We start from the raw sequence: 27,157 nt of genomic DNA, 5'->3' as shown, positions 1-27,157 counted from the left end.
TTTTTTTTTTTTTTTTCTCTTCCATATGTATTTAATACAAGTAAAGACATCCTATTATAGAGCTTGGAAGCAATAAGTAAAGCGTTTTCAAATGATCTAAATATTTCAGAATTTCATTTTAACTTGTAGTCTCTCTCTCTCTCTCTCTCTCTCTCTCTCTCTCTCTCTCTCATATGTATTTATATAGATATACTGTGTTTGTATGATTATATAATTAGTGTTGTAGCTGCAGATTTTCATGTGTAACATGACTAAGTTTTTATGTACATTCACTGTAAGAGAGAAACAGTGGTGGGTTAGAATGGTAAGGATGTTGAATGACACATTGTCCTTGATCAGGCAAAATACTGTAAGTCTGTGCCAGTCCTTTAAAAGCTTTGAAAAAGCCAGTTGTAACTCTATAGCTAGTTGGGTGCAAGCATGTAGTCGTGGGGTGCATTGCCCTTTTAAGGGTGGTTGCTTGATCTAAAGCTTCCCAAGACATGACTCTGTAATGATTAAGAAAACAGTCTGTGATGCACCAGAAACCACTTGGGGAAGCACTTTGCTCATATTTTTAGATTGGTTAAAATGGTTGTAACGTCACACTTGATGGAATGAAAAGCTACCATGAGCCAGAGAGCTTACTTCACCCTAAACCAGCAATCATCAGAGAGAGAACGAACTTTGAAAGCAGACTAAATACATTAATTGTTAAATGAGTGGTAAACGGGCCCAAAGAGGCAACTGTTTCACTTTTTCTTTCTTGGTCTATTTATTCCTTAATACTTACCAAATTGTATACTTTTGGTCCCCTTGACCTTATTATGGGTGCAGCAGGACCGTGTGAATGCCCACTCCTTTAAGAATTACTCTGTTACCCACGCGGAGAAAGTAGTGTGTTAAAGAAGTAATGAAAAAGAAAAGGAAACATTTTGAAAATAACGTAACACGATTGTCAATGTAATTGTTTTGTCACTGTTGTGAGTGATGAGTGTTGCTGTCAGAATGAATATATATATATATATATATATATACACACACACACACACACACACTAATAAAAGGCAAAGCCCTTACTCATCACTAATTCTCCAAGTTCCCTTTTAGCTAGAAGGCTGAAATTTGGCAGGCTCATTCCTTACAGCTTACTTACAAAAGTTGGGTTGGGTTAAACCAAGTTTAAATTAAGTTCATAGACACGCTGCCGTTTGTCATGCCCACGGTTAATGCGGGATACAAGTTTAATGAGAGGACGCAGGATATACTGTAAACAAGAGTTTTGATCACTTTGTAACTAAGTTAAAATTGCAGGTGAAGGGCTGTGCTTATGCAAATTCCGAGAGACTGTGTTTGTGGGGGATTGACAGTTAAGGCGGGTGGGGGGAGTCGATCATCATCTCCCCTCCCATTCACCTCATTTCGCTCTGAGCTGAGCTCCGCAGCTAATGCAGTGTTACGGAAGAGACTTTGTGACACTGCCACCAAATACCCACAGAAAAATCCACAAGTTAATACACACGCTGTCTCTAGAGTTTCTCCACACTGAATCCTCCTTCTCCACACTGAATCCTCCTTCTCCACACTGAATCCTCCTTCTCCACACTGAATCCTCCAGGCACTACTTACAAAAGGTTACATTGGCAATCGTGTTACGTTATTTTTAAAATGTTTCCTTTTCTTAGCACAAGCACAGCTGAGAAGCTTCGATGCATGTGCTCCATAATGCGTTTAAAAATCAACGCATTTAATCACACTTTGCATTACAAACAAAGGGGAACTTCTGTCAATGCATGATTTCCTGGTACACCGATTACATTGATCAGCGCTTCCCGATTCATTTTACCCTCGAACCCCCTTGGTTTGAGAAGTATGAAAAAATATGAGGTTAACACAGAAAAATGGATCACCAGTTGAAGCTTTATGAATAATTGATTCGCCATCAGTGATTGTTTTGGTAAAGCCATACTCCGTGTAATCCTCCTTCCATTTTATAATTTTTCCGCCACTAGCCATGATTAAATGAACTGTAAAAAAGTAAGAGCGGGTTTAGGGTGACTTATTCAGGCAGGCAGGCGACAGCGCAATAGCTCAAATTTGGATATAAGTAGGTTCTATTTAGTCGCCAGAAATATCTTTGTTAGGAATGGAAGTTGAATTTAGTCTTTAAATTTCTATGGTAAAGAAAAAGTTATGCAATGATGACTAAATTGAACTATATAAAGTCAAAACTTGAATATATAAAGTCAGCGTCGGAATATACAAAGTCCGCGCTGGAATATCCATCCATTTCCCAACCCGTTGAAACCGACCACAGGGTCACAGGGGTCTGCTGGAGCCAATCCCAGCCAATACTAGGTGCAAGGCAGGAACCAATCCTGGGCAGGGCACATGCATCATTTTCAAAACATTAACCGAACAGTGTTTTTTTTAATTTATTTTTCTGAATAATGCTTTTGTTAACTTAGTTCAGAGTCGTTTCAATCAATAGATTTTGACTTTCACTTTATAAATTCAGTAGTGAGTTTATATACTCCGATGTTGACTTTATATAATCAGGAATGACTTTATAAATTCCAACGCTGACTTTATATATTCGGGAATGACTTTACATATTCAAGTTTTGACTTATTCTTTATATATTGACTTTTTTTTTTGACTTTATATATTCACAAAATCAGTGTATTTGCCTGTTTGGCATATATATAGTATATGTATATATATATATATATATATATATATGTATATATATATATATATATATATATATATATATATATATATATATATATATATATATATATATATATATATATATATATATATATATATATATATATATATATATATATATATATATATATATATATATATATATATATATATATATATATATATATATATATATATATATATATATATATATATATATATATATATATATATATATATGTATATATATATATATATATATATGTGTATATATATATATATATATATATATATGTATATATATATATATATATATATATATATATATATATGTGTATATATATATATATATATATATATATATATATATATATATATATATATATATATATATATGTATATATATATATATATATGTGTATATATATATATATATATATGTATATATATATATATATGTGTATATATATATGTATATGTATGTATGCCCAGAAGAATGTCACTTCCTGTCCCGACTCCCAGACTGATGTCAGAGAGACATCACTTCCGGTCAACCAACATCACTTCCTGTTAACATGTCACTTCCAGTTTGATCATTTAAATGCATGTACATATTGTAAAATGAAGCCACTCGACACACGTATAAAAGGTTTGGGGCAGCCACCCATATAAAGCCGCTTTTCCACTGCATAGTACAACACGGTTCAGTACAGCTCACTTTTGCGGGGCTTTCCACTGGGAACAGTACCTGGTACCTGGTCCTTTTTTTAGTACCACCTCAGCCGAGGTTCCAAGAGTGCCGAACCGTTACCAAAATGTGACGGGTAAACTCTGCTGGTCACTGATTGGCCGGAGAAAATTGTCATTACTGCGTCACTGGCTATTCTTTTCTTTAAAGGTACAGACACGCGGAAGTTTCGAAAGTTCTCCAGCCACTGAGTGTTTGTAAAACCGGGAACAATCACATCCTACCACTCTGAAGCACGGTTAAATGTCCAAACAGATGGTCTGTTGCGGCGACTTTTTGCAAAATGTGGAAGATCTGTAATATACAGAATCAGCATTTTAATGTTACACTGGCAGTTAAGTTCATTTTATGCTTTGCAACAGTGATAAAAGTTAGCTAGTGATGTGCTTTTTAGATGCTTAACCTTGGCGCTGCCGTCGAGCTAAAGTGTTGTCGCTTGTTCGCGTGTTGTTGTAAAAGTTCCACGGTGTCACGGCAGTAGAGGCGGCGCAACTATAACGACACGTGAATAATCCCACCCACTCTAAAGCGGTACTAAACTGCAGTCGAAACTGAGCCGCACCAAGGTGAGCCATACTGAATCGTGCTGTGCCGTACTATGCAGTGGAAAAGCGCCTTAATATTCCTAGCTGCAAAGGAGTCTTAAGTTTCAGCACTGATGTTATCAGTACGGAGTCCAAAACAGAACTGCGCAAGGGTTGAAAAGATGGCGGTTTTAAATGATCAAACAGGAAGTGACATGTTAACAGGAAGTGATGTTGGTTGAATGGAAGTGATGTCTCTCTGACATCAGTCTGGGAGTCGGGACAGGAAGTGACAATCTTCTGGGCGTCGGAACTGGAAGTGACATTCTTCTGGGCGCCGGAAGTGGAAGTGATGTTCCTGATTCAGATAGGCTTTCCTGCGGCTGGTCTGCAGAGATAGCAAGAGAAGGTTTATTGCACCCCGTCCTCCCCTGGCCTGGCGTGGAATTACCATTACTTGGTCCACACAACGCCGCCCTATTCACACGCAGTGTGACTATATATATATATATATATATATATATATGTATGTGTGTATATATATATATATATATATATATATGTATATGTATGTATGTATTATGTGTGTGTATATATATATGTGTGTATATATATATATATATATGTGTGTGTGTGTGTGTATATGTATACACACACACTTGCGCTTCACAGCGAAGAAGTAGTGTTTTAAAGAGGTTATGAAAAAGAAAAGGGAACATTTTAAAAATAACGTTACAGGATTGTCAATATGCAGTAATTGTTTAGTTGTTGTCATCAAGGATTTGATTATCATTATTTCTTTCAGTCAGGTTCGTATTTGTAGGATGTGTTGTGTTCAAGTCACATTCCGTGTTTGTCAATCGTTGTAAAGATAACGGGTTTCATTCATTGATTCGTTTCTTACTGCATCAATAAACTGCTGGTCTTCCTCTTTATCAGAGACGTGACACACTGCATGCACGGGGTTTTGTTTTTTTTTTTTTTATATACACTGTCCTCCTTTAGCGGGACATTGACGTTTTCCACCGTGTGCTTTGTTTCCGCAGTAGTTGCACTTATGAATATGCTTGTATGTGTCAGACGCTTCATATTTTTTTGCTGCCTTCTCAGTTGTGTAATTCGGTTTTTGTTCAGCACTCTTTGGAACTGTTTTTTGTCTGTGCACTGCGTCAGTTTTTCGTGAGCCGCTCGGTGTACATGCATCGAAGGTTCCCAGCTGTGCTGGTGCCATCTCATGCGATGTCCACGGCTGTATTTATTGTTAGCTAAGACCCAGCACTTAAAAGTTTCTCCTGCAGTTTCGCCAAGTTTGTGCCAAACACCACCCTGACCATCTCATCTTGCTCTGCATAAGCACAGTCCTTTACCCATGTTTCTATTGGATTGCCGCTGACGGACGGCTTTATATGGGCAGGCACTAAATTACGTGGGTGGCGGAGTTACCATCGAACAGACGTCCATTATAGTATATGGACGAAAATATAGGTTCCAGTTTTGACCATTACGCGCAGAATTTCGAAATGAAACCTGCCCAACTTTTGTAAGTAAGCTGTAAGGAATGAGCCTGCCAAATTTCAGCCTTCTACCTACACGGGAAGTTGGAGAATTAGTGATGAGTCAGTGAGTGAGTCAGTGAGGGCTTTGCCTTTTGTTAGTATAGATTAGCAGTTTATTGCCTGTATTTGGAATCCCTGCAGATTTTATTTTTTTTCTCCAACCGTCTGGAGTGTTTTTTTTTTTTCTGTTCACCCTGGCCATTGGACCTTACTTATTCTATGTTAATTAATGTTGACTTATTTTTATTTTTTGTGTCTTCTATTTTTCTATTCATTTTGTAAAGCACTTTGAGCTACATTTTTTTTTTTTTTTGTATGAAAATGTGCTATATAAATAAATGTTGATGTTTTGGTGTGTGGGTGTGTGTTTTTTCTTTTCTCAAACCTTCTTTTTATTGATAATTACAAAATTGGGGTTTGCTAGATTGTTTAGGAATCTCTTGATTGTATTAAATGTCTGCAAAATGTCAATCCCAGTTTGTATGGTCTTCCTGTCCCTGTTTGGGAATTTTACTATGGGGTATGCTTGTCATCTTCCATTATTGTAAACACCTCCTTTTTGGGAACTCTAGTTTGTTTTGTTATAAAGTTACAGTCATGTTGTTGTGTTAATAATTTTGCCCTGCAATGGAGTGGACTGATGCTGTGTGAAAATACAAGATTGTGGGATAGGCTCTGGACCCTGTAACCTCATAACTGTTTTAAGGATGTTCAAAACTTGATGGGGTTTTATAAGCATTGATCATTTTTGTATATTTTAGGTCATGTTCTGTCTGTTTTTGTATGTAAGGTATGTATGTATGCATGTTAGTTCCTTGTATATCTGCCTTTCCAACTTAAATTTTGACCTTTATTTGTCACTTTATTTTTTTAGGCATTAGCAGTAAAAAGTAGGTATATATTAAATTAAATATACAAACTTTGTTTCAATTTGAAATTTCATTGAATTATCCAAGTTTTTTAGGTTGACTTTGAATTTGAAATGTGCAAATTATTCCTTCATATTTATAGTTGTACATAATAGATTCATGGAGGTGTTTATGTGTTTAAGTACATAGTCTATTGAATTTACGTTAATAAGTTGCTTTGCTTTTTAGCTCTTGTGCATTATTGGAGAGGCTTTTGATGATCACAGTGATGATGTGTGTGGAGCTGTCATCAATGTCCGAGCCAAAGGTGATAAAATTGCTCTTTGGACTACCAATACTGAAAACCGAGAAGCAGTTACTTACATTGGGTAGGTCAACTTTTGAGAACAGTACTATTGATGATGTGCTTCATCAATGTGTGTACCCTTAAAGTATTCTACCACCTTTTATATTGTTTAGTAAAAATCATCCATGTAGAAGGAGGTAATGGATTTTGCCTTTTTTTTTTTTAAAAAAAGTATATAGTAATTTTACTAAAGATTCTAATTTTATGTTCTCTGATTTTGGGAGAATTGTGATAATGATGATGCTCCATCTTTGTATGTATTTTTTGTGCCTCTAATCCTCTTTCCTGCTACTCACTCGTGTGGCCTGCTCAAGCAAAATCTTCCATCTCACTAGCTTGTGCTCCTGCCAGCAGTGAGGGTCCCACAAACATAGCTCCCTGCTCACCATTCCTTGGTGTCCACAGGACTTTTTTTGGAGAGTCCACTTGTTCCACCTTTGGCCATCCCCTATCGCTTGCATGGCTCTGTGTTAACCCTGGTGCTACATTTCTTTTCCATTTAACCTTCGGACTCTTTCTCCTTTTTCAAACCATTAGGTTTCCATTTATACTTCCATAGCTGTGGCATCTTAATTGCTACCCATGGAATGCTAATGTGAAACAGCTGAGCTAATTGAGTATTCTGCTCACCTCCAAAATTGAACACCCTATGCCCACATCCACAGATCCTGAGATGCAGTTTTTATTTTAAAAATCTGCACACTGATACTACATGCAAAACCACAAGTAAATTAAGGTGACTTCACTAAAACGTAGCACTGGTGAAATATCCCAGCCAAATTTGCAAGCAAGATTATCGCTCTCAAAATAAAACCAGTGGGGAACAAACCTCAACTCCCTCTTTTTATGTAGTAAATAAGCAGAATGCTTAATTTGGTTATCATTTTTCATGAGCAATTCAAGCTTACATTAAACATTTTCAACAGTCTGATATTGCTTTAAGTCTAATTCTCAGAAAGAAACCGCAGGTACAATTTAGTATTGGATACAAATGTTTCCTGAATAGAACACTAAAATGGATGGATACAGGATACACAAAGCATTAAATAGAATAAAAGAGAATAAAGCAGAGTAAAATACTAAATTAAATATTAAAAGCCTAGCAGATAACCGCATCATTTGTGATAACGCACGCAAATTATACTGAGCATCTGGACAGAGAGTAACACTGAGAGGGCAGAATGTCAGGTCAAGTTAAACTCCTTCCTGAACAGATGAGTTTTTTTTTTTTTTATTTTATATCTATCTATCGATCTATCGTCGGGTCGCGGGGGCAGCAGCTTAAGCCGAGAGGCCCAGACTTCCCTCTCCCCAGCCACTTCTTCCAGCTCTTCCGAGAGAATCCCAAGGCGTTCCCAGGCCAGCCGGGAGACCTGGGGCCTCCTCCCAGTTGGACGTGCCCGGAACACCTCACCAGGGAGGCGTCCAGGAGGCATCCTGATCAGATGTCCGAGCCACCTCATCTGACTCCCCTCGATGCGGAGGAGCAGCGGCTCTACTCTGAGCCCCTCCCGGATGACTGAGCTTCTCACCCTATCTTTAAGGGAAAGCCCAGACACCCTGCGGAGGAAACTCATTTCAGCCGCTTATATTCGCGATCTCATTCTTTCGGTCACTACCCATAGCTCATGACCATAGGTGAGGGTAGGAGCGTAGATCAACTAGTAAATTGAGAGCTTTGCCTTACGGCTCAGCTCCTTTTTCACCATGACAGACCGATGCAGAGCCTGCATCACTGCGGATGCCGCACCGATCCGCCTGTCGATCTCGCGCTCCATTCTTCCCTCACTCGTGAACAAGACCCTGAGATACTTGAACTCCTCCACTTGGGGCAGGATCTCTCCCCCAACCCTGAGAGGGCACTCCACCCTTTTCCGGCTGAGGATTTGGAGGTGCTGATTCTCATCCCAGCCGCTTCACACTCAGCTGCGAACCGATCCAGAGAAAGCTGAAGATCACGGCCTGATGAAGCAAACAGGACAACATCATCTGCAAAAAGCAGTGACCCAATCCTGAGTCCACCAAACCGACCCCTTCAACACCCTGGCTGCGCCTAGAAATTCTGTCCATAAAAGTTATGAACAGAATCGGTGACAAAGGGCAGCCCTGGCGGAGTCCAACTCTCACTGGAAACGGGCTCGACTTACTGCCGCAATGCGGACCAAGCTCTGACACCAACAGCTCTTATCAGGGGTCCGTACCCCATACTCCCGAGCACCCCACAGGATTCCCGAGGGACATGGTCGAATGCCTTTTCCAAGTCCACAAAACACATGTAGACCGGTGGGCAAACTCCCATGCACCCTCCAGGACTCTGCTAAGGGTGAAGAGCTGGTCCACTGTTCCGCGACCAGGACGAAAACCACACTGTTCCTCCTGAATCCGAGGTTCGACTATCCGACGGACCCTCCTCTCCAGAACCCCCGAATAGACTTTTCCAGGGAGGCTGAGGAGTGTGATCCCTCTATAGTTGGAACACACCCTCCGTCCCCTTTTAAAGAGGGGACCACCACCCCGGTCTGCCAATCCAGAGGCACTGTCCCGATGTCCATGCGATGTTGCAGAGACGTGTCAACCAAGACAGTCCTACAACATCCAGAGCCTTAAGGAACTCTGGGCGTATCTCATCCACCCCCGGGGCCCTGCCACCAAGGAGTTTTTTGACCACCTCGGTGACTTCAGTTCCAGAGATGGGAGAGCCCACCTCAGAGTCCCCAGGCTCTGCTTCCTCATTGGAAGGCATGTTAGTGGGATTGAGGAGTACTCCTCCCACCATCCCCACCATATACTGTGTTGACACTGCACTGCTTCCCCCTCCTGAGACGCCGGACGGTGGACCAGAATCTCCTCGAAGCCGTCCAAAGTTGTTCTCCATGGCTCTCCAAACTCCTCCCATGCCCGAAGTTTTGCCTCAGCAACAACCGGCCGCTCCGCTTGGCCTGCCGGTACCTATCAGCTGCCTCCAGAGACCCACAGGACAAAAAGTCCTATAGGACTCTTCTTCAGCTTGACGGCATCCCTCACGCCGGTGTCCACCAACGGGTTCGGGATTGCCGCCACGACAGGCACCACCACCTTGCGCCACAGCCCGTCAGCCGCCTCAACAATAGAGGCACGGAACATGGCCCATTCGACTCAATGTCCCCACCTCCCTCGGACGGGTTGAAGTTCTGCCGGAGGTGGGAGTTGAAGCTACTTCTGACAGGGGACTCTGCCAGCCGCTCCCAGCAGACCCTCACAACACGCTTGGGCCTACCAGGTCTGACCGCATCTTCCCCACCATCGGCCAACTCACCACCAGGTGGTGATCAGTTGACAGCTCCGCCTCTCTTCACCCGAAAGTGTCCAAGACATATGGCCGCAAGTCCACATACACCACCACAAAGTCGATCATAGACCTGAGGCCTATGGTGTCCTGGTGCCAAGTGCACATATGAACACCCTTATGCTTGAACATGGTGTTCGTTATGGACAATCCATGACGAGCACAGAAGTCCAATAACAAAACCCCGCTCGGGTTCAGATCGGGGCCATTCCTCCCAATCACGCCCTTCCAGGTCTCACTGTCATTGCCCACGGAGCATTGAAGTCTCCCAGCAAAACGAGGGAATCCCCAGAAGGTATGCCCTCTAGCAACCCCTCCAGAGACTCCAAAATGGGTGGATACTCCAAACTGCTGTTCAGCGCATACGCACACAACAGTCAGGACCCTTCCCCACCCGGCGGAGGGAGGCCACCCTCGCCCACCGGGTAAACCCCAATGCACAGGCTCCGAGTCGGGGGGCAATAAGTATGCTCTCACCGGGGGCAACTCCAGAGTGGTAGAGAGTTCAGCCCCTCTCAAGGAGATTGGTTCCAGAGTCCAAGCTGTGCGTCGAGGTGAGTCCACTATATCTAGCCGAACCTCTCACCTGCACTAGCTCGGGCTCCTTCCCCTTCAGAGAGGTGACATTCCACGTCCCAAGAGCCAGTTTCTGTAGCCGAGGATCAGACCGCCAAGGTCCCGCCTCGCCACCACCCAACTCACACTGCACCCAACCTCCTTGGCCCCTCCCATAGGTGGTGAGCCCATGGGGAGGAGGACCCACGCTACCTCTTCGGGCTGTGCCCGCCAGCCCCATGGGTGCAGGCCCGCCACCAGGCGCCGCCATCAGCCCCACCTCCAGGCCTGGCTCCAGAGGGGGCCCGTGACCCCGTCCGGCAAGGGAAAACGTCGTCTAAGGTTTTATTCTTCATCAGAGGTTTATTGAACCGCTCTTTATCTCATCCCTCACCTAGGACCAGTTTGCCTTGGGTGGCCCTACCAGGGGCATCTAATTTTAGAAGGTCATTCCAAAGTCTGGGCGCCATACAGCTAAAGGTCCTGTCTCCTATAGAGTGCAGGTTAGTATGGGGCACAACAAGATTTCCACAATGGGGAGGACCTTAGTGGGTGAACAGGAGCATACTGATGGAAAAGGTCACTGTTGTAGTCCAGTACGAGGCCATTTAAAGTTTTGTTGGTATAAAATGTTATGTTCAATCCTGTAAGAAACAGGGAGCCAGTGGAGGTGAAGCAGGATGGGTGTTCTGTGCTTGCTGTTGCTGGTTTGTGTTTGGAGTCTTGCAGCAGAGTTTTGAATTACCTGGAGCCAGAATTACGATAATTTAATGCAGGATGTGATAAAAGCATGAACATGTTTCTCGGCATCAGAAAAGGAGAGAAATGCGTGAACATGGAAATGTATGGAGGTGAAAGTAAGAAAGTTTCTTAATGTGGTTTATGTGGGCAGAATAAGGGAGAGGAATCGAAACGGACATAGAGATTCCTTGCAACAGAAGAGGGTCTGATGAGATCATCCTCCAAAGTAACTGAGAAGGAGCTCCATTTTCTTAAGTTTGCAGGGGGATCAGTTTTGTTGCAATTTAATTTTTTAAATAGCTCTGCTCCATTCAGGTTTTAATTTCACTGAGGCAAGTTGTGAGCTGAGAACACACTGATGAAGTTTGAAGTTTCGCTGTCAACATTGAAATAGAGCTGGGGGGTATTTTCTGTACGTCGCTTAAATCATCGAGATCAGATGCATCATCTTGGATGAGTTAATGCCAGTGAAACTCATCTGAGATAAGTCGGTTTTTCAAATGCAGTCGTGTAGTAGATTAGTCTAGCTAGATCTAATCATCCGAGATGAATGCATGCGCCCACGCTGATTGAAAAGCCCATATATATTGAGTCTAGAAAACATGATCAGAAAGTTTTTGATAGGCTGCAACGAAAGGACGGGTGCATTTTTTTCACACAAGCTGAGCAGCAACTTTTACTTGAAGAATATGAAGAATTTCAAGATTTAATATGCACAAGGGGTAACACTGCAAAAGCAGCCCAAACCAGAAAAGACGGCTGGCAAAAAGTGGCCGACAAATTAAACTAAGTAGTGTGTGTTGAACTTCCTGAATGCAGGGTTTCATTTCCTATGTGTCACATTTAATAATTATTTAATATGTCATAATTCCAGATCAAACATGAGCACAAGGAGAACATGGGAACAGGTTAAAGTGAAGTACAAGAATATATTTCAAACTGGTAAATATTGGTATATAGCTAATTAAAGAATTGTCGACATAAAGAATCGCATTTAATATAAAAACATTAATTTTAAAGCTAATAAGGCAGACGAGCAAAAAACAGGTGGAGGTCCACGCGGTCCAGACCTAACCCCTGCAGAAGAGTTGGCTCTCCAGCAAAATGGCCATCGCCCTGTTTCTAAGGGCATTCCGGAGGGAAGCTCCTCCTCAGAACCAGTGGCAGGATGCAGTGGTCACTTCATTTCAGGTAAAGGATGGGCATTGTGTGTGTATATATATTATATTATATTATATTATATTATATTATATTATAATAAATATATATATAAAATTGTTCCATATAATTTTTTTTTTTTTTTGGTCAGTTGCAGGGATCATCATATTCCTAGAACTTGTTTGACCAACAAGATATTGACAAAGGTCAAATATTTGATTAAGACACTGTGTCTGATTATTCATCAGGCGGAGAGGTACATTTTCCAAATGTTTCGGCAAACTCCACTCTGATCAGTCCCATGTGCCCCAATAACATTTGGAAATCCTGGGTAATGAGAATGTTAGGCTGATTGTGAGATTCTTTATGGAACTGTGGGTGTTTTTTGCCTGTGTATTACCTACCTGCAATGGCATGAAATTACTCTTTTATTGTCTGCACACACAGGTGTCCAGGAAACACTATGAAAACCCGAAGGAAATATTTCAGAGCCAAACAGACTTTATGAATTGCCTAGCAAACTGCACTTTTAGATAGATAGATACACACACACACTGTAGGTGATGCAGAAAAATCTATCTATCTATTGATCGATCGCAGAGGACAGAGCCCTGAGGAACACCTTATGTGACTGGCACTGAGCTGGATCTACTGTTGCCAAGACTAACACTCTTGCCTGTTGGTCAGATAGTCCTTAAATTACTGGAGGGCAGTGCCAGAGGTTCTCGGCATATTCTCTGTTCTGGACAGTAGAATGTCATGTCTGACAGTGCTGAATGCTGTACCAAGATCTGTCAGAATTAATATACTGCTTTGTCCAGAGTCTGCTGTTATAAGCAAATTGTTTACCTGAAGCGGAGCAGTTTCACAGCTGTGCTGTGCCCTGAAAACAGTGAAAAGATTCTATTGAATTATTAGAAGTTATGCAATTGGAGAGTTGGGAGGTTAAAAAAACTCTCAAGAACTTTTGACAGAAAAGGTGAGAGATGGGCCAAAAGTTGTTAGACTGTATGTAACAAAATGAGGTGTTAAATTACAGTGAACTTGAGGTTTGAACAAAGACTGCCTCCTTTTGTGCCAGACTATAGTTACTCCAGTACCAAATATTGCACTTCCGCAAGAGGCGGAGCAGGCAAAGTCAGGGAGACCTTCCCCAGCAACAACCCTTCTTGACCCCTGTCAAGTGGGGGTTTACCAGAAAAACACTTTTACTTAGTCCGTTGGGGGACACTTTGCCTGACCCGTCCAGGTATGTACTCCAACAGATCTCTGAAGGTGTCTTGTAGTGTCTGGTACCTAGGGATTAGTATTTTTTATTTATTTATTTTATTTTTTTTAAATAATAATCATTTGTCAGAGTACAAATCTGCTGTTCTGTGCTTATACCAGCTCATTGGTGTGACATTGCCTTTATTTGTGTAAAATCTAAGTTACTAACTTCGTGTTACATCAAAATTTGAACAGTGAATCGGAGCAACCTGCAGTGGTAAAATTTAAATCTATGAATAAACCCACAGGTGACATTGACCCTAACTGGATGGAACAAAAAGAATTAACACACTTGTGCCTGTGCCGCACATGCTTTCCAGAGCTATGAAAAATGATTTTATTGCATACTACATTTATAAGGTATGTTTATAGAGCAGTATTTTCATTGTACCAGTCCATATCAATACCAGTGAAATTTTGTGGTACTCTATAATATATATATATATACAGTATACACACTCACACATGCATATCAGTCTTTTGTAATCCTTGTTTTGAATAAATTGCATTTATTTATTGCACCAAATGAATTTGGATTATTTGTTGAAAATTAGTCTGTTGCCATCTCCAAACTGCAACAAAGACAGTGAAAGTTATTTAATGTAGACTTTTTACCAATTTACGAACCTCATTCGTAACATCAGTCAATCAATGTCACATACTTTTTTTTACAACCGACAACTCTTGGATGAGTCCAGATGTTTCCAAATGTTTTCATTTGACAATTAATGAGGCCACTGTGTACCTGGGAACACTCCATACTTTAGAAATGGTTTTATACCATTGCCCTGATCTATACCAGATCATATCTTGCCTGAAGAAGAGGCCTGAGTTGCCTTGAAAGCTTGCATATTGTAATCTTTTTAGTTAGACCTTAAAAGGTGTCATTTTACTTGACTTCTCGCTGCTTCTTAGATAGGTGCTTATCCAGGTTTGAGGTCCTCCCTCATTTTGGTTTTTATTAGCCTGAGACAGTTTAGAGACTGTATTTTCAGAACCAACAGTATAACCGTGAGCATCTGCTTTGAAGTTTAAGCATTTACAGACCTGACCTTTGCTCATTGAATATGAGGGGCTATAGCGATCCTGGCTGCTATTCTCCCATTATATTCTGTTTTTTTTTTTTTATACATAGCCTCTGCATTTAGATTTGGGCCACTGGAGAGTAGTGTGGTCAGACCAATAGGCGTTCATAGTCCAAGTCTATACGGCCCTGATACTTGGAGGCCTTGTGTTTTTTTGTGGACTTTGGTTTGATATGGTCTGAAGAATGGCTTCTTATGACATCTCTTGCATAGGTTTTGCTCTGAGGTACAGTTAACTGTGTTCATAGTGCAACTTTTTTTTTTTATTTATTTATTTGTGCCAAAACAAACTTTTGAAGTTTGGACTCCTATTGGTTTCTAATCCAACAATAAAGAAGAGAACTTAAAGTTCTTTGCTAGTATCAAATAGGTAGTCATTAAGTACAAAGTATGAGCACTATGTGAATAAACATGGTTACTGTTTGTTGATAATTAAGTGATTTGCAGTGTCAATGTCAACTTTATTTATATAGCACATTTAAAACAACATAGGAATGATGTGACCAAAATGCTTTACAATAATAGAATTAAAGAAAAACATACAATTTAACTACCATCCATCCATTCATTATCCAGCTTGCTTTATCCTAACTACAGGGTCACGGGGGCTCTGTTGGAGCCAATCCCAGCCAACCCAGGGCACAAGGCAGGAAACAAAACCCAGGCAGGGCACCAGCCCACCGCAGCATACAATTAACATGAATAACATAAATAGAAATAAAATAAATGAACATAAATAAAATAAATAGAAGTAATGTTACATAATCACAATGAGGAAACCATCAGTATTACTGAAGATCACGGAATGCAAGTGAATAGAAATGAGTCTTTAATCTTGTTTTGAACAGTTCAATTGTAGACGACTCCTTTATGTGATGAGGTAAAGACTTCCACAGGCGAGGAGCAGCAGCTGCAAAAGCTCTGTCCCCCTTAGTTTTACACTTGGTACGAGGGACAACAAGATACAACTGACCAGAAGATCTAAGCACTCTGGATGGCTGGTGAAAAACACACAATTCAGATAAATAGGCAGGAGCAAGCCCATGTAAAGATTTAAAAACTAGCAACAAGATTTTAAAATTTGAAAACTGACAGGCAGCCAGTGTAAAGAAGCTATCATTGGATAGAGAGAGTCATACTTTCTTGTCCCAACCAGAAAGCGAGCGGCAGCATTCTGGACCAACTGTAACCTGTGTATCAGGGATTTGCTAATCCCAGAATACAGTGAGTTGCATTAATCAAGGTGATAAAAGCATGAGTAGCTTTCTCAAGATCCCTAGAAGATAAAAAAGGCTTGATCTTAACTAATAGACGAAGCTGGAAAAAGCAACTCTTGACTACAGAATTAACTTGTTTCTCAAAAGAGAGGTTACTGTTAAAGAGAACACCTATATTGCGGACATGAGGTTTGCAAAAGACACAGAAAGCCGAGAAGTCCAAGACCAATTTGGGCTTTAGCTGATGGACCCACTATAAGTGCCTCCATTTTTATTTTGATTCAGATCAAATTATTCGCCATCCAGGATCTTAGTTCAGAAAGACTGTTGTGCAGTTGATTTATTGCAGAGTTGCAGACGGAAATATAAACCTTTGTATCATCAGCATAGCAGTGAAAATAAATGTAAAATTTTTTAAAAATAGCTCCAATAGGGTGAAGTTTTATAGAGAATAAGATGGGACCCAAAATGGATCCCTGAGGAACACCACATTTAAGAAGAGCAGTAGACGAAAAAGAGGAATTTAAAGTCACTGAAAAGTGTCTACCAGTTAAATATGATCAGAACCAGTTAAGAGCAGCCCCGTTAAGCCCAACAAGATGTTCGAGCCGCAAGGTGGACAAGGACTGCAGCACCACCCGAGTCAGTAAAAATAGAGATGTCATTGAATACTTTTAGGAGGGCAGTCTCAACACCATGATTACGCCTAAAGCCAGATTGGTAGATCTCAAATAAATTATTGGAGTTAAGGTGATCAATCAATTAATTATAAATAATTTTTAATAAAATTTTAGCCAGAAATGGCAGTTGGGAAATCGGGCTTAAATTTGCTAAAATTCCAGGATCTAATTGTGCCTTTTTTAGACAGGGACACACTGCAGCATGTTTAAAAAATGAGGGCACAGATCCCTCACTAATAGAATCATTGATAATTGCGATGGATGATGGATCCAAAACATCAACTAAGAGGCGTGGTGGTACAATATCAAGAGGACTGGCAGCTGGTTTAAGGGTGTCAATAGTTTTTTAGCTGTGAAAGTAAGACAGGATCAAAAGATTCGAATACAATACCATGATTAACTGTGGGAAGTTCATAGTCAGTTGGAACAATACCACAGCAAATTTTATCAATTTTACTGACAAAGAATGAGAGAAAATTGATCACATGAAAGAACATCAAAGTGCTGATATAACTGTCTACCATCTGTATTTTTTTTTGTGCGCTTAGGACACCCCTACACATCTTATTTGAGTAACTATCTGAATATTAGTAAACCTCATAATAAATGTAATTATCTTTCACTCATCTTCATTTTATGATTCAGTTGCCTTTCATTAACCTTACACATCTATTAACCTTGTCTAATTAATGCTTAGATTATAAGCATCATTTATATCCTGATTTTTCTTTTAGATGTCTTAATACCCTCCTATTTTACATTTGTCTTAATTTATTAATTACTATGTTAAATTCTTGAAACATAATTCCATACACCTACTGAGCTAACATACTATTTATTACAAGCAACCTATATATATAATCCATCCAACCCGATGAACTTGAAACAAGGTTTGGGGTTGGGGGTCTGCTGGAGCCAATCCCAGCCAACACAGGGCACAAGGCAGGAACCAGGCAGGAATTTTTGCTACACACACACATATATATATATATATATATATATATATAATATATATATATATATATATATATATATATATATATATATATATATATATATATATATATTGCTATATACACATATATATATATAATATAAAATCTGGAGAGGAGGGCCTGTCGGATAGTCGAACCTCGGATTCAGGAGGAACAGTGTGGTTTCCGTCCTGGTCGCGGAACAGTGGACCAGCTCTTCACCCTTAGCAGAGTCCTGGAGGGTGCATGGGAGTTTGCCCCACCGGGTCTACATGTGTTTTGTGGACTTGGAAAAGGCATTCGACCGTGTTCCTCGGGGAATCCTGTGGGGGGTGCTCCGGGAGTATGGGGTACCGGACCCCCTGATAAGAGCTGTTCGGTCTCTGTACAACCGGTGTCAGAGCTTGGTCCGCATTGCCGCAGTAAGTCAAGCCCGCTTCCAGTGAGAGTTGGACTCCGCCAGGGCTGCCCTTTGTCACCGATTCTATTCATAACTTTTATGGACAGAATTTCTAGGCGCAGCCAGGGTGTTGAAGGGGTCCGGTTTGGTGGACTCGGGATTGGGTCACTGCTTTTTGCAGATGATGTTGTCCTGTTTGCTTCATCAGGCCGTGATCTTCAGCTCTCTCTGGATCGGTTCGCAGCTGAGTGTGAAGCTGCTGGGATGAGAATCAGCACCTCCAAATCCGAGAGCATGGTCCTCAGCCGGAAAAGGGTGGAGTGCCCTCTCAGGGTTGGGGGAGAGATCCTGCCCCAAGTGGAGGAGTTCAAGTATCTCAGGGTCTTGTTCACGAGTGAGGGAAGAATGGAGCGTGAGATCGACAGGCGGATTGGTGCGGCGTCCGCAGTGATGCGGGCTCTGCATCGGTCTGTCGTGGTGAACAAAGCTCTCAATTTATCAGTCGATCTACGCTCCTACCCTCACCTATGGTCATGAGCTATGGGTAGTGACCGAAAGAACGAGATCGCGAATACAAGCGGCTGAAATGAGTTTCCTCCGCAGGGTGTCTGGGCTTTCCCTTAAAGATAGGGTGAGAAGCTCAGTCATCCGGGAGGGGCTCAGAGTAGAGCCGCTGCTCCTCCGCATCGAGAGGAGTCAGATGAAGTGGCTCGGCATCTGATCAGGATGCCTCCTGACGCCTCCCTGGTGAGGTGTTCCGGCACGCCCAACCGGGAGGAGGCCCCGGGAAGACCCAGGACACGCTGGAGGGACTATGTCACCGGCTGGCCTGGGAACGCCTTTGGGATTCTCCCGGAAGAGCTGGAAGTGGCCGGGAGAGGGAAGTCTGGGCCTCTCTGCTTAAGCTGCTGCCCCCGCAACCCGACCTCGGATAAGCGGAAGAGGATGGATGGATGGATGGATATAAATATATATATAAATAAAATTAAAATGTGTGTGGAGCAAAAATCCAGTACATTGTATAAGATCATGGGGAAACAAAATCCAGATGCATGGGTGTAAAGGATATTTGGTTTACTAAGGAGAGAGGTCACAAATGGGGAAAATGATGAAAAAGAGGGATTTGTTTTTTTAGGTCTGTCAACGTATACAAAAATTTTGTGATTTGAATACTCTTATTAAAAAAAGTAAATGCTCAAATGTACAAACCGGATTCCAAAAAAGGGACACTAAACAAATTGTGAATAAAAACTGAATGCAATGATGTGGAGATGGCAAATGTCAATATTTTATTTGTAATAGAACGTAGATGACAGATCAAACGTTTAATCCGAGTAAATGTATCATTTTAAAGGAAAAATATGTTGATTCAAAATTTCACGGTGTCGACAAATCCCAAAAAAGTTGTGACAAGTAGCAATAAGAGGCTGGAAAAAGTAAATTTGAGCATAACGAAGAGCTGGAAGACCAATAAACACTAATTAGGTCAATTGGCAACATGATTGGGTATAAAAAGAGCTTCTCAGAGTGGCAGTGTCTCTCAGAAGCCAAGATGGGTAGAGGATCACCAATTCCCACAATGTTGCGCAGAAAGATAGTGGAGCAATATCAGAAAGGTGTTACCCAGCAAAAATTGCAAAGACTTTGCATCTATCATCATCAACTGTGCATAACATCATCCGAAGATTCAGAGAATCTGGAACAATCTCTGTGCGTAAGGGTCAAGACCGTAAAACCATACTGGATGCCCGTGATCACCGGGCCCTTAAACGACACTGCACCACAAACAGGAATGCTACTGTAAAGGAAATCACAGAATGGGCTCAGGAATACTTCCAGAAACCATTGTCAGTGAACACAATCCACCGTGCCATCCGCTGCCAGCTGAAACTCTACAGTGCAAAGAAGAAGCCATTTCTAAGCAAGATCCACAAGCTCAGGCGTTGTCACTGGGCCAGGGATCATTTAAAATGGAGTGTGGCAAAATGGAAGACTGTTCTGTGGTCAGACGAGTCACGATTCAAGTTCTTTTGGAAATCTGGGACGCCATGTCATCCGGACCAAAGAGGACAAGGACAACCCAAGTTGTTATCAACGCTCAGTTCAGAAGCCTGCATCTCTGATGGTATGGGGTTGCATTAGTGCGTGTGGCATGGGCAGCTTGCATGTGTGGAAAGGCACCATCACTGCAGAAAAATATATTTAGGTTCTAGAACAACATATGCTCCCATCCAGACGTCATCTCTTTCAGGGAAGACCCTGCATTTTTCAACAAGATAATGCCAGACCACATTCTGCATCAATCACAACATCATGGCTGCGTAGGAGAAGGATCCGGGTACTGAAATGGCCAGTCTGTAATCCAGATCTTTCACCTATAGAGAACATTTGGCGCATCATAAAGAGGAAGGTGCGACAAAGAAGGCCCAAGACGATTGAACAGTTAGAGGCCTGTATTAGACAAGAATGGGAGAGCATTCCTATTTCTAAACTTGAGAAACTGGTCTCCTCGGTCCCCAGACGTCTGTTGAGTGTTGTAAGAAGAAGGGGAGATGCCACACAGTGGTGAAAATGGCCTTGTCCCAACTTTTTTGGGATTTGCTGACACCATGAAATTCTGAATCAACATATTTTTCCCTTAAAATTATACATTTTCTCAGGTTAAACTTTTGTTCCATGATTTATGTTCTATTCTGAATAAAATATTAGAAGTTGGCACCTCTATATCATTGCATTTAGTGTTTATTCACGATTTGTATAGTGTCCCAACTTTTTTGGAATCCGGTTTGTAGGTTTAAAGTTCTAATTGCTACTACATGTACATTACACTTAATGAAGCATAGAAAGGCATATTATGAATCTTTTCAAATTTTTGCGCATGTCCAAAAGACATGTAGTGCTTATTACTTGTTCATTGATGCAGCATTCTCTTGAAAACATGGCCCTTCAGAGAAAAGAAAAGCCCTGCAGGCTTCTGCGTGATGCCTCTTTAACAGCGAGGTGATCGTACCTTTGAAGATACAGCATGAAGAGACCTGATTGTCTAATGCAGCATAGTATTTCTCATTTGGTTTTATGCTATCCTCGTTGGTAAATCAAGTCGTCCTTGGTCCCCCCTTTAGTCGTTATTGTGCACAGATACTCGATTGCTGTGTTTAATCTTATTGATAAAAGGCCCCTTTCTGTCATAAGCCCCTGGACGTACACTCAGAATTCTCTGATGGTATATTCACCCTTGCTTAAACACATTAAAAGCATGCGTCATTTTAGTCCCCACAACCTGCCTCCTCCTCCAGTCCTCTGCTCTTCTGTGTGTCTTTTCTTGTGGAGAATAACATACAGAATTGAACTAAACTGGGTTATTTTTCCCCCCTTAACAGATGCATCAAAAATTGAACACATGTAACTTTAATACTTATTTTTCATTTTGCCTCAAAGACATGTTTTGGGTGAGGTAGCCAAGTGTGCTTTCCTGAGACTGAACATGTTCTTTAACGTGTTCATTTGATTGCCGAAAAATAACTGCCATATTTCTGGTTTTTCTTTTTATTTACCATAGTATAATGAGAAAAGATAAACAGACTTTTGCTTGCTGCAATGAATATGTAACAGTTTTAATATAAAACGGCAAACCAAGTATCTCGGGTTGAAGAGTAAAACGGAACAGGAGCAAAAAGATAATATTAGGGTGCTTGACAAGTGCTTAAAATCTGTCATTGGTACACCTATTAACTAAAAGGGATAGCAGGGCTTTAGAAAAATCTGTTTTATAAATAATACAAACTAACAATTAAAAATTACAAAAACGTTGATCGTGGGTGATGTGAAACTCATGAAAAATGCAGCAGTTTTGCAGAATAGTGTTTTTGGAGTAAGCCTATGTCAAAATTATTGAAAGATTCATTTTTAAACTTTTTTTTTAACAATTGAATATAAGATTGTTTCTCAAATTTTCTCATTTTGTCATATACTGTAGATTCAAGTTATATTTGAATAGTGGTGTTCATTCTGACTGAACTAATTTCTAACACAGTGACCCAGAAAAGGCAAGAGAGAAAGCTGAAGTATATAAAAGCTATATAATCTTGTCTGTGGCTGAAGCCATCAAAGTTCATAGTAAATCTGTAATTAATGTGATTTTTGAAGCTCCATTTTTTTTCAAATGCTATAAATTATTTTCATTGGAGGCATTTATACATGCATTTAACAGATGATGATTTGTCCTAAATCTGTCTCAGAGTATACCCAAACAATCTTTTTATGTAAACCTTATTTGTATCTTGTGCCCATGGCCTAATAACTGTTCTATTACTGACGTCATTTAAAATACAGTGGAACCTCGGGTCATTAACTTCTCGGAACACAGTTAGCCAAACTTTTCACAACCACACACTCGGCTTACGAACAAGCCAGTTTCCCTTCAGGTTTATACGCGCTGATTTCCACACGTGTTCAGTCTCTCCCTGTACATTGTTCTCTGTCAGACGTGCATGCAACCTATATATAATAAGAAATTATTGAAAAGTATGAGCGTGGCGTTCGTGTTACTGATCTTGCCGCCGAGTACAAGAAGTCAAAATCTACTAATTTGACTGTTCCAAAGCAGAAAGAGGCCATTAAAGCAGCTGATGTTGCAAAAGGACTTATTGTTAACCAAGCAGAGGCATCAAGTGTTGGAAGAGGTGGAAAAACAGTTGCTAGTGTGGTTGAACAAGAAGCAACTTGCAGGGATAGTGTAAGTGAGGCAGTGTTCTGCGAGAAAGCAAAGAAGATTCATGGCGATTTGCTGCAAGGTTAGTTTTATTGGTTGTTTATGGTTAGTTTTTGTATAAATTTAAGGATTTTTCAAATTTTCATTTTTTTTTACCTCTGCTTAAAACTCATTTAAAAAAGCGAGCGGTTTGTAAGGCTGTAGCATGAATTTTCTCTGTTGTTCAAGGTTTTTTACAGTGGTTCATAAGACTGTAGCGTGAACTCTTGCAATGTTTTCTCTGTTCAAGGTTTTCTCAGTGTTATTCAGTGTTTTTACATTAAGTTTACTATTACACTGTGCATTCTATGGTGTAAACTATTTTGTGCTTAAAAATCTTTGACCTGGAATGGATTAATTGTATTTCCATACAATCCTATGGGGGAAATTAGTTTGGGTCACAAGCAAATCAGGTTGTGGAGTTTTGGAACGAATTACGGTCGTGACCCGAGGTTCCACTGTAACTGTTTTGTTCTCAAGAATAAATCACATACACCTCAACTTTGGACTTAACAGATTATTCCCATCTTATTGAAAATGTTAGTCTTTGAATTAACCAAAAGTGTCTTCATCTAAGAATAAGCTGTGTTAACTTCTTCATTCACAATTAGATTCAATCATAATTTCTACAATACAGATATATATATAAAATGAAATGGCATAACTTGTCAAAAATATAAATACAGCTTTCAGTAAAAATGTTGTACATAAAAGTTGTCTACATTTTCTTTGCAAAAGTAAATAAATAATAATAAAAAAAAATTGTCTGTTGTACTCCAGTAAGGCGGAGACCACCTTGACTGTTTGGGCACAAGGCAGGGGACAGCTATAAATGGAGCATTTGTCCATTGCACGGTACATTTATTCATACAGAGCACATTGTAATTCTGCCAGTAAACTCTACAATCTATACTGACAAGCCACAACATTAAAACCACTTTCCTGATATTGTCAAAGTACCCCTTGTACTGCCGTAACAGCTCTTGCACTTTGAGGCATTCCCTCCACAAGATGTCTGAAGGTGTACTGTGGTATCTGACGCTGAAACATTAGCCGCAAATCCTTTTAAGTCCTGTGAGATGTAAGGTGGAGCCTTCATGGATTAGACTATTTTTTTTTTCAGCATATCCCACAGTTTAACCAAATTGAGATCTGGAAAATTTTAGAGGCCAGGTCAACACCGTGTATGCAAAAAAAAAAAAATTCCTCAACAATTTTTGCTGTGTGGTAGAGTATTTTCCTGCTGCAAGAGGCCTCTACCATCAGGGAACACCATTGCCATGAAGGGGTGTACATGGCCTACAACAACCTTTAGGCAAGTGGTACATGTCAAAGTAACGTCCACATGAATGCCAGGACCCAAGGTTTTCCAGCAGAACATTGCCCATACCATCACGCTGCCTCTGCTAGCTTTCTGCCTTCCCATAGTCTTCCCTGCCGCCATCTCTTTCCCAAGTTAAATGATACATGTGCACCCAGCTATCCACATTATTTAACAGAAAATATCCATGAGATGAGATCACCTTCTTCCATTGCTCTGTGGTCCAGTTCTGAAAGGGCACATTGTAGGTGGTTCGGTGATGGACTGTGGCCAACATGAGTATTCTGACTGGTCTGTGGCTAAGCCCTATATGCAGCAAGCTGCTATGCATAGTATGTTAGGACCCCTTTTTCTCATGGCCATCATTACGGTTTTGAGCAATATGTGTTATAGTATCTCTTCTTTGGGATTAGACCAGACAGGCTAACCCACCCTCCCAACATGCATCAGAAGTCCTTGGGCACCCATGACCCTGTCGCTTGTTTATCATAATTCCTTCCTTGGACTGTTTTCGGTAGTACTAACTCCTACATACCAGGAACACCTCTTAAGACCTGCTGTTTTAGAGATGCTGAAACCCCCTCTTCTAGTAATCACAAATATGCACTTGTCAAAGTCCATCAGATCCTTACTCCTGCACATTTTTCTACTTCTAACTTCTTTCCGTTAAGAACTGGCTCTTCACTTTCAGCCTAGTAAATCCCACTCCTGTACAAAACATTAAAATAACTAAAATTTATTTAATTTTGAATAATGTCTTGTGTATTTCTACATTAAAAACACAATAGTTTAATTAAAGCTTAGTTCTGTATCATTCATAAATAGCCATGTGTTCTTTAAAAAATTTCATCTTGCTTTAACTTCTGAATGTTGTCTGCACAGAAATCCTACTACTCTCACAGTTGAGAGTAAACCTTTCAAAACACTGGGTTTAAAAAGTAAACTGTAATTCCAGTTTCACTGAAATTGTGCATGTATAGCCCTGTGATCTCTTGGATCATCTGGGGGCTTAAGTCAAGTGAAGTTTTGCTGTAATTTACCACAGTTTATTGTTGTGTTGAGGCAACTCCAACATCATGTAAACTTGTAAGTATTGTACTAGATAAAACATTTTGAAATTTTAACTTTATCAAAATTCAAAAGTGGATGGCCATTTAAATGGAAAGATACTGTATCAAAAACTTCTATCCGGTATGAAATGGTTATTCAGATTAAGAACAAGCAATATCAGCATTCTAAATTTTGATATTGAAAGAGGGATTAAATGCTAAAAAGGCCCACCATAGTTTAAACACTGATTCAACTTCAGTCCTGCCCATATTACAACCCATGCTGCAAAGACATTATGTTTAGTCTTCTGAGACTTCCTTGACAACATTAGCAAGCAATTTGCCAGTCAGGTTCTGGTTAAATTAACACCTTTTCCAGAAACAATTGTATAGATAAATATTAATGATTTGCTAAAATGTTGGTATACATACCACCTACAATATTGCACTATAGCTTAAAAGTAGCGATTGGAATGCAGCAACCTGGTGTGGGGTGGCTTGTAGGATACATTTAAAGAGACTTTTAGGCCTGTATCAGTCCTGTTTCTGCTGCTAGGAGGGTAGGGTTTTTTTGTTGGTTTTTTTTTCTTCCCCTGCCCCAGTAATCCAGTGTTATCTAGAACCAGCCAACACTACCTAATAGGAATAATAAGAATTTATTCCTCAAAGTTGTGTAACAGTTTGAAATTTTATAGATGTCTTGTAATAAAGTTGTTCATGCAAACAGAACATAAGTAATAAAGCAGAAAGTAGGCTTCCTCAGAGGTTTGTGGCTGTTGAGCAAATACTCATGTCTTTCTGTTAACCATTGTTTTTAAGTTTCTTTCTAGGTTGCTAATTGTTATTACTAACAATCCTAGTAAAAGTTGCTCAGTTTTAAGTTTAAAACTCAAAGCTATAAGTGCATTGTTAAAGAGGTCAGTAATTTACAGCAGTCAATATAATTATTCTGTCTGTTCTCATCTTGTAGGCGCAAGTTCAAGGAGTGGTTAGGTCTGCCTGCAAAGTTGGTAATTGGCTATCAAGCACATGCTGATACAGCAACAAAGAGCAACTCCATTACAAAAAACAAGTTTATTGTCTAAAGGAGAACATGAAACTTTGGAAGTAGAATGTTGGCTCAGGAAATCTCATCTTCAGTGACTTTCACAGCTGAGTTGGTTTCTATATAGAATCTTATTTGGTTTAATCTTAGAATTATAAAATAATGGTATACCTATAAATTATGTATGTGAGAGTAATTTAAACTAAACTATAATCTTGGTTTAACTTTTCATGGCCTTGATATAGCAACACAGAATATTTTAATTAATGAAAAGTTTATTTCCTCACCACTCTATTGCATTGTGGCCTTTGTAAAATGTGATGTTGTGTTCCTTTGCCCAAGCTAGATGTGTTTAATACATATTTATAGTAAACACTGCGAAAAGGGGCTAAAACTTGGTAGTGTGTTTGTGTATATATATATATATATATATATATATATATATATATATATATATATATATATATATATATATATATATATATATATATATATATATATATACCCCTATTGAGACTTAGATGTAAAAAATAAGGTAGCTTCTGCTTGTTGGATTATTTTTAGAGCTGTGGAGAAAGTAATTTATTTTTCTGTCAAGTGTTACATTTTTGACTTTCAAGTTCTAGCCAAATTTTGTTTTATTTAAAGAATTTCTGTATTGATAATCTAAATTTGGTTGTATTCCAGTTTCTTTCTATGGCTTGTTAGATTTTCAAAGAAAAATAATAAACAAATGTTAACGAACAATAAAGTTTATATTTGACTGATTTTGTCAGAAGAAAAATTAACATTTCCACCATGCATGATCAACTATCTGTAAAGCAACCCTTTTTTCACTTATAAGTTTGATTGGC

The 27,157-nt window shown here is 39.9% G+C and overlaps 1 protein-coding gene across 1 annotated transcript in view; it reads left to right on the top strand.

The window, feature by feature from the left end:
- LOC120542457 (eukaryotic translation initiation factor 4E-like) overlaps positions 1-26,709 on the top strand; it is a 57,583-nt gene extending 30,874 nt beyond the window's left edge. The window contains exons 6-7 of the mRNA XM_039774952.1: positions 6,617-6,756; positions 26,229-26,709. Coding sequence (XP_039630886.1) covers positions 6,617-6,756; positions 26,229-26,343 — 255 coding nt within the window. The 3' untranslated portion in view covers positions 26,344-26,709. The remainder of the gene's footprint in view (positions 1-6,616; positions 6,757-26,228) is intronic.
- Positions 26,710-27,157: the final 448 nt, after the last annotated feature.

This window comes from Polypterus senegalus, chromosome 13 (assembly GCF_016835505.1).
Source record: "Polypterus senegalus isolate Bchr_013 chromosome 13, ASM1683550v1, whole genome shotgun sequence".
Classification (NCBI taxonomy): domain Eukaryota; kingdom Metazoa; phylum Chordata; class Cladistia; order Polypteriformes; family Polypteridae; genus Polypterus; species Polypterus senegalus.
This window is presented reverse-complemented; position numbering and strand designations above follow the sequence as displayed.